The 16,566-nt window shown below is 44.0% G+C and overlaps 1 protein-coding gene across 1 annotated transcript; it reads right to left on the reverse strand.

Annotated features, from left to right (window-relative positions):
• Positions 1-1,055: 1,055 nt before the first annotated feature.
• On the reverse strand, positions 1,056-15,581 carry LOC146634333 (uncharacterized). The gene is made up of 6 exons (XM_085349884.1): positions 15,482-15,581; positions 11,050-11,200; positions 9,426-9,510; positions 2,547-2,651; positions 2,296-2,469; positions 1,056-1,688 (listed from the first exon to the last, which is right to left on the reverse strand). The coding sequence occupies exons 1-6, from the start codon at positions 15,579-15,581 to the stop codon at positions 1,056-1,058; spliced, it is 1,248 nt and encodes a 415-aa protein (XP_085206010.1).
• Positions 15,582-16,566: the final 985 nt, after the last annotated feature.

Raw genomic sequence — 16,566 nt, forward strand, 5'->3', positions numbered from 1 at the left:
ATCACAGCTCAGACTTGGATTCAGGATTAAGCCCTTTATGTTTGACTGTAGTGATTGTAGCTCTGTCCTTGTTATTAATCGCTTTAGTCAAACACAGCTATTGTTTGCTGGGATGTGTATATCCTTGACAGTTTGTATCTCAGAGTTATCAAAGACACTGTGGATAATCATCAAGAGATTGTTGTTCTCTTAATAATGACCTATTTGATTGTTTGTTTTTTCTTCTTCTTACAGATTCTGGTATTTGGCCAAAAGAGAGCTTCACAATTCTTGGCTTCACCTGTGGTAGAAAAATGACTAAAGTTATGCAACACTCTCTAAAATTAAAGCTATGCAACGCTTTAACATGAATGGCGAAGGAGTGCATCTCTTTCACTGTCTCTTCCTGTCCTCTTCTCAGTCTTTGTTGTGGCACCTCTGCTATGTGTTATAGAAAGCACTTGGAATCATGTTCAATACAAAAACACCAAACTCGTGGGATTGCCCTAGCAAGCAGTTGGTAAAAACTAATTAAAACTGATATATATCAGCTTCACTTTCTAGCTGCAAAAGCACGTTTCTGCAAAAGCATGCAGTTTCCTGTCAGCACTTTTTGGCACAGAGTGTACTCAGAGTTAGGCCTTTCTTATATAAAGCAATATAATCAGCATATAAACATTTAAGATGATAAATTTAAAGCTCAACAGTAACTGCTATAAATATTATAACTACACATGTAGTGCTTTTGCTTAAGTAAATTATAGTTGGGATCATAATAAGAAAACATGTGTTTTTATTTTCTGTGTACCCTGGGTACAGACCAGTATAAATATGGGATTCTTCCCAATAAATGCTGTCTGATAATGCTTCATATTGCATTAAACACTAGATATGTAAGCAAACAAACAAAAACCCATAGAAGCCAGTTTTAATTATTAAATGTGACAATTACATGGAGATGGAAAGTAAACATGCTTATACACGTCTCTGTGATTACAGAAAATCCACACAGATGCTGTCAGAGCAGAGAATCTTTGATTTATCAGAATGATGAATGCAAATGATTTCATGAAATCTCACTCTTGTTCTGGGTTGTAAAATTCACCTGTCCAGTTAAACCGAATCCTTTGCAACACGGTTCTAAGAACCCTACCAACCTCATCCTCAGCTCTCTGCCTGTTATCCTTTTCAGCTGAGTATTCATCCACATGTGTTTCAACTTCTCTCTCATTTTCAAGCAAATTGCTCAGGCTCTCAGCTTCAGCACAGTTACCATATGGCCACTCTCTGAGGTCTTCTGTGTTCAAGCCAAACAAATTCTTACATGATCTGCAAGGCTTCATTCTGGCACCATCACGGAGACAAAAAGCCTCACACCTGATATTTCCAGGTACTTCAATTGTTCCATCAAAGTAATCTTTCTGGACTGTGTTTGGATAATAGGTCATCACCGCACCAGATACATATTTATGCCATTTGCTAAGACAGGAGGCAGCAATCATAATTTTCCCAGCGTTAGGACCTTTGGTGGACATGGAGACTCCGCAGTACCTTTCTGATTTGTTGGTTTGGGATTTTTGAGAAATGCAGATGGTGGACGAGACGAAAGCTGTTTTTTTATTATTCTCTTCTAAGTCCAAGTCTGTGAGGAGATCTTGCAGACTCTGCTTTATTTGCTCTTCATTCTCTGAGTTATTTTGCAGGACGATCTGAAAACAGTTACAGATCTGGTCAAAGTGTTGCACCTGATTATATAGTTGTTTTTCATAGAAAGTTGATCAACATGTTTGTTTCGCTGCTTGACTTATTTAACTATGCAGGACCATTGGATGCTTTTGGTTTAGACATTTTAAGATAGGGGGTGAAACAAGTCACAAAAATCTATTTAATTTTAAATCAATAAGCAAAAATCCATCTTTGTTCTCACTAATTTATAATTAAATTTGCTAATTGACCTTTTTTTTTCTATTTTGCTATGCCGGGCTGTCAAAACACGCTGAATTTAGAGTCTTTGAGCTGACTTAACAGATCCAGCAGCTACACAGTGACAGCATCATATACGCCTTGAAGACTGTAAGCATCTCCAATAATGAGTCTGTTAGACATTATTTAGAACTAACAAATTCTGAAGCAAGTCTCCAGCTCTCCTGCAGTCTCTGTGTTTGGTGGAGAAGTATAGCTAGAAGCATATGTTGAAGTATAAGGTACAGTATGGATTTTCTTTGGATTTCTCAGTAAAAAAGCACTTTGCATTATACTTTCCTAAAAACTGGAAGTTTGTCAGATTGACTGAAAATGTGAGAAGAGTTATCTTACCATGTCGAGCACACAGGAGAAGGGACTTCGCCTGGGAAGCTGAGTCGAATACAACTTTAAAGGCCTGGGATATCTTCTCATTAAAGAACCCAAAACAAAAGGATTAGGGAAGATTTCTTCTGGAGAAAAGGGGATGTTGTTGATTTTGCCCAGAAACAACATGCTGTGAAGGATCTGTTGAGTGAAAACATATTTGCTTATTGTTAGTAGTGATAAACAGGACTGTCTTTAAAGTGTCAAAGGTAACACACCTCATCCACCAAGTGTTGACTTCCCGGAGTCATGTAAGAGCCCCGAACCATCCTCTTGGTAATCTTGTAGGCATTAGTTTTGAACCTCCTTTGAGAAATTGTCTTCTAAAATGATAATGATCGAGCAGTTAGGGATTTAAAGACACAGGAGATCTGATAACTTTGGCTACAGCAGAGTCTGCAGACATACCTATTTTGCTCTTGGTCGGCCTATTTTAAACATGAGAGAAAACATAGTTAGTGAAATGTTGATAACATACAATGACTATCATTGGTGGCTGAAAAGATGCCAGGTAACAAGTGAAAAGCTGCTACTTACCATCGCCACAGTCTAAGAATGAAACAGGAAACACTGAGCGAGTTGCCTCCATCTTAAAGCTGTTGATCATGTGATTTAAAGGAAAGCCACACCCAGCTCTTTCCTGGAATTTTACTCGACTGTAGAAAACTGCTCCATTTGCCCCGCCCACCCATGATCTTTAATATCTACCAAAAACAACCTTTTGGTTGTCAGTAACCAGCCGATCGTTTTCGCGATTAAAAAATGACTTTGTGCGGCGGCGTTCCCACCGCGAGCAGAACTCCGGTTCAAAAACCGCTGTTTTTGAACACTTTTATTTACTTAAGCACTTTAATGGGCTTACTTTGAAACAAAGTGCGATTGAATGATTATTGTTATGTGTTGCCTTGAATTCGGCTATGCTGTCTGTTAGACAGCTGTTTTCCTTTATTGTTGTTTTTGTATTGTTTGTAGCGAACGCTACTGGAATGTATAGATTAAGCTACGTAGCCAAGATAATTAATAATTTAACTGTTGTACATTGGTTGATGATGATTTGCATTGTTACATAGGCTTGCAGAAAAATATATTTGTTTACCGGTAAACTGAATCGAACTTGATGTGCTAATGGACGTTTTTCTGACCTACAGGTCAGGTTTTGTTCCCTCCCTTTGAATTGATCTTCTTCATATTGAAGTGGCGAGCCGGTAGGACCATTCTTTGTTTCCCCTCTTTCCCCCACTTAGCCGTCTTTGGATTACGGACATATTTCCCCATTTGTATGAAGCTGGACTCTAAGGAGGAATACCTTAAAAGTGAACTTTAAAAAGAAGAGGACCAAAAAGGACTTTTGCACAGAAAGATCACAGCATTGATTTATTATTTAATTGTGGGCATTTATGTTGTGTGTTGTGTTAATTATTTTGTTCCATTTCCCCTTTCCTCCATTTATTCAATATATTTTTGGTACAAGATATTGCAGTCTTTGGTCTCATCATTCACACCATCTAGGCTCCATAAAGAACTATTTCTTCTGCGCGTCAGTCAGTAAACTCATCCATTGAAATAAACTAGTCCTTAAATAACTTTGAGTTACACAGTGGCAAATGTAATAGAGAAAGACACAGGGCCACCTGAAATCTGTCGTCCTATCTGATTCAAAACCAACATGTAGGAGAATCTGGAATCTTTGATTTTGAGTTAAAAATAAAATATGGGTAAAATGCAGAAATGTTTTTACTAACATGTACTAACAGAGACTTGGAGGAGAGAGACCTAATGTTTAATAATCCACATTTCACTGCTTTACTCTTTGGTTCAGATGTGGATAATGTATTGTTCTTTCTTTGTGATTGTTTATGTTTAAGTTGTTTGTTGCTGGTTTTTAGTTTTTTTGTCTGTTTGGAAGCTGACACAGTCTCTATGGAGATGGGTTTTTGGGGGGGTAGTAGGAGGAGAGAAGCTGCAGAGAGGCGTGTAAGACTGCAACTCTGCTTCCTGGTCCCAACTCTGGATAGTCATATTTTGGGGGGTTTAATAAACTACTACTCCATGATGTAAAGCTGAAGTATTACACAGCTTTATGAACCTCCTGTTATCCTGGTAGACGAGTACAGCAATAAATCTTTTACTTGAACATCTTCTGGCTCCAATAAGCTTTGAAATGTGACCATGAAGTTAGAGACACACTGACTGAAACCCACAGCTGTGACTGGATCACATCCACACACAGTGTAGCTGCTGTCTCTGTGTGAGGTCTGTGTATATATGTATATACACTGAACAAAAATATAAACGCAACACCTTTGTTTTTGCTCCCATTCCCCATGGGATGGACGTAGAGATCTAAAATTCATTCCAGATACACAATATAACCATCCCTCCCAAACAGTGGTCACAAATCAGTCCAAATGTGTGGTAGTGGGCACATCTGCCATATTGAGATAATCCATCCCACCTCACAGGTGTGCCACATCAGGATGCTGGTCTGACATCATGAGTAATGCACAGGTGTACCTCAGACTGCCCACAACAAAAGGCCACCCTGGAATGTGCAGTTTTTTGCGCTATTGGGGGTCTGGGGACCCAGAACCGGTCAGTATCTGGTGTGACCACCATTTACCTCATGCAGTGCAACACATCGTCGCATGGAGTCTATCAGATTGTCAATTGTGGCCTGTGGAATGTTGGTCCACTCCACTTCAATGGCTGTGCGAGGTTGTTGGATATTCGTGGGAACTGGTACACGCTGTCGTATACGCCGGTCAAGCACATCCCGAACATGCTCAATGGGTGACATGTCCGGTGAGTATGCTGGCCATGCAAGAACTGGGACATTCTCAGCTGCCATCTGCCCTGAACAATGTGAACCATGATTCATCCGTGAAGCGCACACCTCTCCAACGTGCCAGACGCCATCGAATGTGAGCATTTGCCCACACAAGTCTGTTACGGCGACGAGCTGGAGTCAGGTCAAGACCCCGATGAGGACGACGGGCATGCAGTTGAGCGTCCCTGAGACGGTTTCTGACAGTTTGTGCAGAAATTGTTTGGTTGTGCAAACCAATTGTTCCAGCAGCTGTCTGGGTGGCTGGTCTCAGACGATCTTGGAGGTGAACCTGCTGGATGTGGAGGTCCTGGGCTGGTGTGGTTACACGAGGTCTGCGGTTGTGAGGCCGGTTGGATGTGCTGCCATATTCTCTGAAACGCCTGTGGAGACGGCTTATGGTTGAGAAATGAACATTCAATGCACGGGCGACAGATCTGGTTGACATTCCTGCTGTCAGCATGCCAATTGCACGCTCCCTCATTGCTTGTGGCATCTGTGGCATTTTGCTGTGAGACAAAACTGCACATTCCAGGGTGGCCTTTTGTTGTGGGCAGTCTGAGGTACACCTGTGCACTACTCATGATGTCAGATCAGCATCCTGATGTGGCACACCTGTGAGGTGGGATGGATTATCTCAATATAGCAGATGTGCCCACTACCACACATTTGGACTGATTTGTGACCACTGTTTGGGAGGGATGGTTATATTGTGTATCTGGAATGAATTTTAGGTCTCTACGTCCATCCCATGGGGAATGGGAGCAGTAACAAAGGTGTTGCGTTTATATTTTTGTTCAGTGTATTTATGCTTATATTCATATTCTCTTATTCCCCTTTATTTGATATCCTAATTCTGTGCTGTGTAAAAATTTGTCGGTGTTCTGCTACTACAAACTGGATTCCCTGGAGGATAAACATGAGGGATTCATAAAGTTCTATCTCTCTGTTAAAATCCCCCAAAATAAATGAAATGTGAATTTCAGGCAGACATGTTTTTAAAAGAGTCACTTTAGAATAGAATAGAATAGAATTCAACTTTATTGTCATTGCACATGCACAGGTACAGGGCAACGAAATGCAGTTTGCATCCATCCAGAAGTGCTTTAGTGATATAGATATATTACAATATATATTAGCAATAGTATAGATATGTAAGTATATTACAGAAATGGGTCTATTATGGTATGTTATAATGTACACGGTATGAAGTATGTTGTGAATATTCTATAACTAAGTATGTACAGGCTGTAGTGAGTACAAGCTATGTACAGGCTATGAACAGGATATAAATATGAAAAACTATACAGAATATGAAATAAATAACTTTACAGAAATTTGAGATATACAGCTATACAGAAATGGGAACTATGCAAGTTGTAAACAGTTGTAGGATTAAAGATTATTGAATGTACAGAATGATTATTTACACAGAGCTATACAGTAGTGCAGTTAAGATAAGTGAGGGTGTAGATAGTTTCTACAGAGGCTATATAAAGTGCTAGTGGTTGTGAGTGGTGGTTCAGTCCATGTTATTATTGTGTGTTTGAGGGTACAGTTGTCCATTGTGGGGGTGTGTATGTTCAGTGCATGAGTTTAACGTGGGTCAGATGTCAGGAGGCAGAGTTCAGGAGTCTGACAGCTGTGGGGAAGAAGCTGTTCCGGTACCTGGTGGTCTTAGTCCGGAGGCTCCTGTGGCGCCTCCCAGAGGGCAGGAGGGTGAAGACTCCATGTGATGGGTGACTGGGGTCTTTGATGATTTTCCCAGCCCTTTTCAGACACCGCTTCCTGTAGATGTCTTTTATGGCAGGAAGTGGTGCTCCGGCGATGCGCTGGGCAGTTTTCACGACCCTCTGCAACGCCTTCCGGTCCGAGGCAGAGCAGTTCCCGTACCAGACTGTTATACAGTTGGTCAGGATGCTCTCGATGGTGCAACGATAGAAGTTCACCAGGATGTCTGAGGACAGGTGGTTCTTCCTCAGGGTCCTCAAGAAGAAGAGGCGCTGGTGAGCCTTCTTGACCAGCTTGGAGCAGTTGGTCGTCCAGGTGAGATCCTCGGAGATGTGGACTCCCAGGAACTTGAAGCTGCTCACACGCTCCACAGCCGTCCCCTTAATGTGGATGGGTGGATGTGGGTCAGCATTCCTCCTGTAGTCCACGATGAGCTCCTTGGTCTTCTCGGTGTTAAGCAGCAGGTTGTTTGTGTCGCACCACTCAGCCAGACGATCCACCTCCTCCCTGTAGGCGGCCTCATTGTTGTCACTGATGAGGCCAATCACCGTGGTGTCATCTGCAAACTTAATGATGGTGTTGGAACCATCAGCAGGTCTGCAGTCGTGGGTGAAGAGGGAGTAGAGGAAAGGGCTCATCACACAGCCTTGTGGTACACCGGTGTTCATTGTGATGGTAGATGAGCAGTGGTTATCCAGCCGGACATGTTGGGGGCGGTTGGTCAGGAAGTCCAGTAACCATTTGCAGATGAGGGAGCTGATGCCCAGGTCTGTCAGTTTCCTGATGAGTTGTGAGGGGTGGATTGTATTGAATGCTGAACTGAAGTCTATAAACAGCATTCTGGCGTAGGTGTTGTTGTTGTCCAGGTGTGAGAGGACAGAGTGCAGTGCGATGGAGACTGCATCCTCTGTGCCCCTGTTATGGCGGTATGCGAATTGGTGGGGGTCCAGGGTGGGGGGGAGACAGGATTTGAAGTGTGCTAGGACCAGCTGCTCTAAGCACTTAGTGATGATGGGGGTGAGTGCTACTGGGCGGTAGTCATTGAGGCAAGATGGGTTGGAGTTTTTGGGTATCGGGACGATGGAGGTGGATTTGAAGCAGGCCGGTACCACAGCGTGGGCCAAGGACAGATTGAATATGTCTGTGAGCACTCCTGCAAGCTCCCCAGAACACGCTCTGAGAACACGCCCGGGGATGCCATCTGGACCTGCAGCCTTGTGGACATTGATCCTGCTCAGCACCGCTCCTACATCGGTGGGGGAGAGAGTCAGAGGTTGGTGGTCTGGCGTCATGTCTGCTTTGGTTGTGGTTGTGGGGTTCCCTCGCTCAAAACGAGCATAAAAGTTGTTGAGCTCGTTGAGGAAGGAGACATCAGAGGATGCGGGGGAGGGTTTGGTGGTCCTGTAGTCTGTAATGGTCTGGAGTCCTTGCCACATGCGTCGGGGGTTGGAGTTGGAGAAGTGTTCTTCTACCTTCTTTTTGTAATGGTGTTTGGCTTTTTTGATGCCCTTCTTTAGATTAGCCCTGGCTGTGCTGTAGGCGTGTGTATCTCCTGACCTAAAGGCGGTGTTGCGGGCCTTCAGGAGGAGACGAACATCCCGGTTCATCCAAGGCTTCTGGTTGGGGTACATGGTGATCCGTTTCTGGGTGGTAACACTGTCTGTGGTTTCGGAGATGTAATCCAGTACAGATGAGGCGTACTGGTCCAGGTCTGTGTGGGTGAACATATTCCAGTCTGTGTTTTTAAATCTGTCCTGGAGCACTGCCTCTGTCCCCTCTGGCCACACTTTAATTGTCCTCACAGCAGGTTTCACACGTTGGATGAGTGGTGAATACCTAGGTGTGAGGAACAGGGAGAGATGGTCCGATTGTCCAATGTGGGGGAGGGGTGTGGCTTTGTAGGCTCCAGCCAGGTTGGAATACACATGGTCTAAAGTCTTGTCTCCTCTGGTGTGGCAGGAGACATGTTGGTGGAATCTGGGGAGGACTGTCTTTAAGTTGGTGTGGTTGAAGTCGCCAGCAACAATAAAAGCAGCCTCGGGGTGTTTATTCTGGTGTTTGTTGATGGCTGCAGAAAGTTCTTTCATGGCTAACCTAGCATTAGCGTCGGGGGGGATATACACGGCAGTGAGTATGATTGAAGTGAGTTCTCTGGGGAGATAATAAGGTCTGCATTTGACCATTAAAAACTCCGCATTAGGTGAGCAGTGACTCTCAGTAGTAGTGGAGTTCATGCACCAAGCATTGTTAATATAAATGCACAAACCTCCACCTCTGGTCTTGCTGGAGTCATCTGCTAGCCTGTCGGCTCGGTGTGTGTGGCGTCCTGCTAACTTGATAGCATTGTCCGGGCAGCTGTTGTTCAACCATGTTTCGGTGAAAAACATGACATTTGAGTCCATAATCCGTCTGTTGTTAGTGATGGAGAGCCGTATCTCATCCATTTTGTTTGCCAGAGAACGGACATTGGCAAGGAAAATACTGGGTAAAGGCAGCCGGTGTGGTGTTAGCTTTAGCTTAGCCCGTAGCCCTCCGTGCCTACCTCGCCTTTGTTTACGATCTCGGCGCCGTCTGCGTGCACTTCCGCCCGGCCGGGGAGAGTGGGCAGCCTCCGGTGTTCTGGAGATCTCTGGGATGAGTCGGAGATCAGCGATAAAACTGTTGGAGTTGTGAGTCCAGATGTCCAGAAGCTCTTGTCTGCTGTAGGTCAGCAACGCACAGCAATTCTGGACGAATAATCCGGTTAAAAGTTGCATTTAACCTGTGCGATTTTTTTATTATAAAAAGAAAAGGTTTTCCACATATGCAAAAAGTGCCCTTTTTTCCCCCTGGAGCACTTGCCCCCCAAAATGTCTGTGCACGCCACTGGCAGTACTATTAAAATAAGTACACAATGCACTACTGATGAGCAAACCATGTGGCCAAACACTTTAAGAGACAGACTGGGATCATACCATTATGTGAAAGAGGACGGAAATGTCCCATAGACAGCAAGGGTAGTGGTAGAGACCAGTACACAGAGAAATGGGAGCTGTACTGAAATGCAAGCGTGTCAGGAAAGAGTGAAAAGGCAAAATGAGCAGCATCTGGCTGCATTTCAGTGATATTGGAGACCACAAAGCTGAGTGCAACATTTATACAGGAGATATACAGAAGACGCTGAGAGTAGAACTGATAAAATTAGGAGATGGCTAAAGTGAGACCCATTTTTATTTCCACCCATTTTCCACTGTGGAGGACAAAAGGTTTCAAACTGGTCCAGGTCTTAAACCTCACGTGTTCTTCCTAATAGCAGTAAATGGATAGAAATAAGGCTTTTATGAAAACACTGAATAAAACTTGCTGCCTTTAAAAAGACTAAATGTACAGTTCAGTATTGAATACTACATAAAATAAACTATATATAAAGTGTGTCTGAATGGCAGAGATGCAGAAATATGTGCATGTAGCACAGAGCCACAGCTCAGTGTCTGAATGAGTCTCACAGACCTGAATGTGCTGTTGAAGCCATTTATAATTATAACGTAATTCTTTACTCGTTTGATCTGCTCCTTACCACAAGCCACCAGACGTAGAAGGTTTTGGACTTTTAACTATATTTTCTGAAGTTTTACAACTTTTCTTACTGTTAAAAACCTTGTTATGGCCATTCATACTGTACAAAGTAATTAGACACTTGTGGTATCTACAGAAATGTCAGAATCTCAGCTAAAAGTTCACAAAACCATCTCAACAACCACCAAACAGCTGAAACAGCAGGTGAGCAGATCACACAAAAAAGATGTAAACACAAATCCCCCTGATCATCTGTTTTTTAAACATGAAGCTTAGTTTTGGACGTTCATTTACCGCTGGTTCAGTGAATTTTGGTTGGACAGTGATGAAACCTGCAGCCTCAGAATCTGTGAGAAGTCTGCTTTCAGCACGCAACAGTATTGTTGTGTTGTGTGCTGTGGATCCACCTCTGCAAACTCATCACTGTTTCACCATCATGTTTCTACTTAGACAATAACAAAGGAAGAAGTTCCCAGGAACTACTTCCTGTCTTGTTAACATAAGAGTATGTTGCCCTTCAAAACACCTCCACTTCTCCTCTTATTAGAGGACTGCCTTATTATTAATCTGCTAATTCTGTCAGTTGATGAAAGGAAAATGCTTGATCTCACCTGAGAGATTCCAGTGTACAGTGTGGACTCTTCAGTCCTTCAGACAGAAGCTTCACGCCTGAATCCTTCAGGTTAATGTTACTCAGGTCCAGCTGTCTCAGATTAGAGGTCTGAGAGCTGAGACCTGAGGCCAGAGCTTCACAGCTTCTCTCTGACAGGTCACAGTGACTCAGTCTGAAAAATAACAGATAAACAATTACAAAAATAAAACACTTATGTTGAAGTGTAGTGAGATACTATTATATTTAGCAATATTTAATCTTGTTTTGTCAGGAAACTGAGCACTGATGCAGAGCAACATGTGGAGAGAATCAGAGGAGAAGAAGTGAAGAGAGAACAGCAGTAAAACAACACTGAATTGTTCAGTGTGCTTTTGATATCAACAGAATGTGTCAAATTTCTTTGTTTTGTATTTGTTTTAGTAGAATTGATGGTTATCACTTAGATAACAACCACAGGCCAGGTCTAAATTGCACTTTGGTGACAGTTTGGACATGGACAATTTGTGCTCCATTGTATTCAGTATTGAACAAACTGAGTACCGATGACCACTTAATATTTTTGATATTTTATTTGAGTTGTTCCACCTGATCTGTGTTAACTAGAATAAACATTTAAAAGCTAAAGCTATGATCACATATGTACTTACCAGAGATGGGCAGTAACGCGTTACTGTAATCTGATTACTTTTTTCAAGTAACAAGTAAAGTAAGGGATTACTATTGCAAAATCGGTAATTAGATTACCGTTACTTTCCCGTAGGAACGCTGCATTACTGCGTTATTAAAACTGTGATTTTTTGCGAGAATGTCTCACGACAGTGACGAGTGCGCCGTCAGTGACAACAGCTGTGTGCAGATCAACAATGGATCACATATCGATTGTGGGAGACAGTATGAGCGTGCAGCGTTTAAAGCGTGGAAGTACTGACCTTACTTTGAGTTTGATTCCATAAAAAGTGACAAAAACATTAGCGTCCGCTGTGCGTGGGAAGAAAACTTTTTACAAGGAAAAAAAACCCCCTAAACTTCCAAGCAAGCTCAGAGTGCCCAACGACGTAATGGGAAATTCACAGAGAAACTCGCGGATTCTTCAACTGACCGCGGCACACCTGCACCAGGGTAAACCTCCGCCTACCCCACTCCTGCTTTACAGGTGAAAATAGAGCAACAGGACCGCTGAGTCTTTGACTTTATTTATTTTCTGCTGTGTTTTACTTGCATTTATTTGAAAGAGTGAGTGTAAACACAAAAATATTTTATTTTATGTGCTGGAATGTGCAGAAAATAGGTTTAAATGTTAAACTAATTTATTCAAGTCAGAGAATATTGCATATAATTAAATTTTTGCTTGATGCATAAAGTTAAAAGATTAAAACTGATAAAACAAGTAAAAAAAAGAGACTTTTCCATTTGATTACATTTTGTATGATGGATTATGTAGAAAAAGTAGAATTGGGCTGAAAGATCTATCGCTTTATCACCTCTTCAGGTTGTAAATCGTGTTTTTAAAAAGTAACTAAGTAACTAAGTAATTAATTACTTTTGAAAATAAGTAAAGTAACGGGATTACTTTTTTGGGGAAGTAATCAGTAATAAGATAAAGATAAGATAAGATAACCTTTATTAGTCCCACACATGGGAAATTTGTTTTGTCACAGCAGGAAGTGGACAGTGCAAAAGTTATGATGCAAAAATTAGAATACGATAAGAATAAATACAGTACACAACTGTACAGAATAGAATAAAATAAAATAATATACTATATACAGTAGAATAAAATAGAATAAAAATATACAATAAGATAAAAATAGAATACAAATGCTATATACACTGAGTAAAAATACAACGATGCCAGAAAAGATTATTGCACTTAGTATTATTGCATATGTATGGATGTGTGTGTTTGTTCAGTTAAAGTCTTTGTTGTGGAGTCTGACAGCAGTGGGGAGGAAAGACCTGCGAAATCTCTCCGTCCCACACCGTGGGTGCCGCAGTCTCCCACTGAAGGAGCTGCTCAGTGCTGTCACAGTCTGCTGCATGGGGTGGGAGATGTTGTCCAACAGGGATGACAGCTTAGCCGCCATTCTCCTGTCACTCACCACCTCCACTGGGTCCAGAGGGCATCCTAGAACAGAGCTGGCCCTTCGGATCACCCTGTTCAGTCTCTTCCTGTCCCCAGCAGAGATGCTGCCGCCCCAGCAGACCACACCATAAAAGATAGCAGAAGCCACCACAGAGTCATAGAAGGTCTTCAGGAGTGGGCCCTCCACTCCAAATGACCTGAGTCTCCGCAGCAGGTACAGCCTGCTCTGCCCTTTCCTGTAGAGGGCGTCTGAGTTATGAGTCCAGTCCAGTCTATTGTTCAGATGAACACCAAGGTACCTGTAGCTGTCCACAGCCTCAATGTCCATACCTTGGATGTTCAGTAGTTGCAGTGGAGAATGCTTGTGCCTGCGGAAGTCTACCACCAGCTCCTTGGTTTTACTGGCATTGATCTGGAGGTAGTTCAGCTGGCACCAGTCCACAAAGTCTTGAGTCAGTCCTCTGTACTCCTTGTTGTCCCAATCAGTGATGAGGCCGACTATTGCAGAGTCATCAGAGAACTTCTGCAGGAAGCACTGGGTGGAGTTGTGGGAGAAGTCTGCAGTGTAGATGGTGAAGAGGAACGGAGCCAGAACCGTTCCCTGTGGGGCCCCCGTACTGCAGACGACCCTGTCCGACACACAGCCCTGAGTCCTCACATACTGTGGTTGGTCGGTGAGGTAGTCCAGAATCCAGGTAGTGAGGTGATGGTCCACTCCAGAGTTCTCCAGCTTGTCCTTCAGAGCCGAGGGAAGAATGGTGTTGAAGGCACTGGAGAAATCAAAGAACATGATTCTCATAGTGCTTCCAGCGGTCTCCAGGTGAGCGAGGGAACGATGTAGGAGGTGAATGACGGCATCATCTGCTCCAATGCCAGGCTGGTAGGCAAACTGAAGTGGGTCTAGTGATGAGCTTGTTAGGCGCCGAAGCTGAGCCAGGACCAACCGCTCCAGGGTCTTCATCAGGTGGGATGTCAGAGCCACCGGCCTGTAGCTGTTGAGGTCCTTGGGGCGTGAAGTCTTTGGCACTGGAACAACACAGGAGGTTTTCCAGAGCTGTGGGACTCTTCCCAGCCTCAGGCTCAGGTTGAAGAGGTGCTCCATCACCCCACACAGTTGGTCCGCGCAGGACCTGACGACCCTCGAGCTGATGCCATCTGGGCCCGCTGCCTTCTTGCCATCCTCCTCAGTTCCCTCCTAACCTGGGTGGTTGAGAGAGACAGGCTGGAGCCTTGTGTTGAGTGTGTATTGGATGCTGTTGTTGGGGGTGGGGGGAGTGAGCAGGGTGAATAGAGGAGGTGTGAAGTGTCTGAGGTGGAACAGCAGCAGTGGGGGTGGGTGAGTCTGCAGCCGATGTTGCAGACTGCCTCATGGCTGAATCAAATCTGTTGAAGAAATGATTCAGTTCATTTGCCCATCTCACATCCCTCCCAGGCAGAGAGTTCTGCTGTTTGTGGCCCGAGATGGTTCTGAGGCCTCTCCAGACTTCACCAACGTTGTTTTGTTGAAGCTGGTTCTCCATCTTCTGCCTGTAGCTCTCCTTCCCATTCCTTATCAGTCCCCTCAACTCTCTCTGCACCCTTTTCAACTCCTCTTTGTCTTTGGATTTGAAGGCCCCCCTCTTCTGCTTGAGGACAGCTTTAATTTCTGGGGTAATCCAAGGTTTGTTGTTGGAAAAACACCGTACAGTCCTGGTAGGTACGGTGTTATCCACACAGAAATTAATATAGTCAGTAATGCATGTAGTAAGGCTGTCGATGTCCTCTCCGTGGTCGTCACAGATCACCTCCCACACAGTCGACTCAAAACAATCCTTAAGAGCCTCCTCGCTCTCCTCCGACCATCTCTGCACTGTGCGGGTGGCTGGTAGATCCCTGCGCACTAAGGGCTCATACACAGGGACAAGGTGCACCAGGTTGTGGTCAGATTTGCCCAGTGGAGGGAGAGGTGATGAACTGTATGCCTCTTCTGCATTGGCATACAGTAAGTCCAGTGTTTTATTGTCTCTGGTTGGGCAGGTCACATACTGGGTGAAGGTGGGCAGTGTGGAGTCCAGTGAGGCATGATTGAAGTCCCCTGATATTATGAGAAGGGCTCTCGGTGATTGTGTTTGCAGTCTGCTGACCACAGAGTGGAGAGAGTCACAGGCTGCATCCGCGTTGGCCGAGGGGGGGACATATGCTGTTATTGCGATAACATGCGAGAACTCCCGGGGCAGAGAGTACGGACGCATGCTAACGGCTAACAGCTCAATGTCTCTGCTGCAGAGTTGTTCTTTCACAGTGATGTGCCCAGGGTTACACCATCTGTCGCTCACAAACACTGTCAGTCCCCCTCCTTTCCTCTTACCGCTCTCTCTCGTCCTGTCCGCTCGCAGCATCTGAAATCCCGGTAGTGTCACGCTCGTGTCCGGAGTTAGCGGTGTTAGCCACGACTCCGTTAGCATCATGATGCTACATTGTCGGTACTCCCTCTGTGACCAGGTTAGCAACGTGAGCTCATCCATCTTATTGGGCAAAGATCTTACGTTTCCAATGATTACAGAAGGAAGAGATGGTCGATAACGTCTCCTTCTCGGGCGACGGCGCTCCTTCCCAGCACGACACCCCCGTCTTTTCCTCCTCAGCTCGCTGGGAATGTCGGGTCTGTCCGCCGACAGTACCGCTGCAGGACGCAGCGCTAACAGCTGATCCTTACTGTAAACAAAGGATCCCTGCTCTGGGTCCCCAGACACGCGGGAAAAAAGTAGAAATAAACTAAGAAAAACGACCAGAACTAGCACAAAACGGTAGAACATGGTTGCAGAGTCTAATTACTGATACGTTAGTTATAAAAAATTACGAGAAGAAAAAGATAAGAAAGAAAGAAACTCAGAATGAGCAGAGCTGCTGTAACAGGCTGCCGCACACGGGGGGCGCCGGATAAGTGATGGATGGAGGGAATTTTACTTCAGCCACAGAAATCCTAAACAGGAAGGAGGAGCAGAGTTACAGTGGATCACTATCCAGCAGGGAAACAAGGTTTATTTCAATTTCTTGGCCATGAGTGAGATTTACTGAGTGGGCAAATTAGGGAGACGACACCATCAGATCCCGAGCCCTCCATGTGTTAATCAAGAGACGGCTGCTGTGCTACATCCATAAATAATGAATAAATTAGGAGCTAAAGTTGAAAGGACAGTTTATTTGTACCATCTTCACGTGAACACATTCAAGAACATCACAGATGAAGAAACATTAAAAACTTCCACACTACATAAAGCAAGAAAAATAGTTTTTCTTTCAGGTGGTTTCAGAAAAACAGAAACATCAAACATCTCCAAGACTCTCTTTGAAAGAACTAAAAACCTTTGTTCTCATGGTCCAATCATGAGTGAACTCCCCGATGAAGCCTTGTGTGCTAAAACATGTCAGAGTTTTAAAGGTTAAACATGA

This window comes from Diplotaxodon limnothrissa, linkage group LG3, assembly GCF_057381915.1.
Source record: "Diplotaxodon limnothrissa isolate DT_005_m linkage group LG3, D_limnothrissa_male_GT1.1, whole genome shotgun sequence".
Taxonomy (NCBI): Eukaryota; Metazoa; Chordata; class Actinopteri; order Cichliformes; family Cichlidae; genus Diplotaxodon; species Diplotaxodon limnothrissa.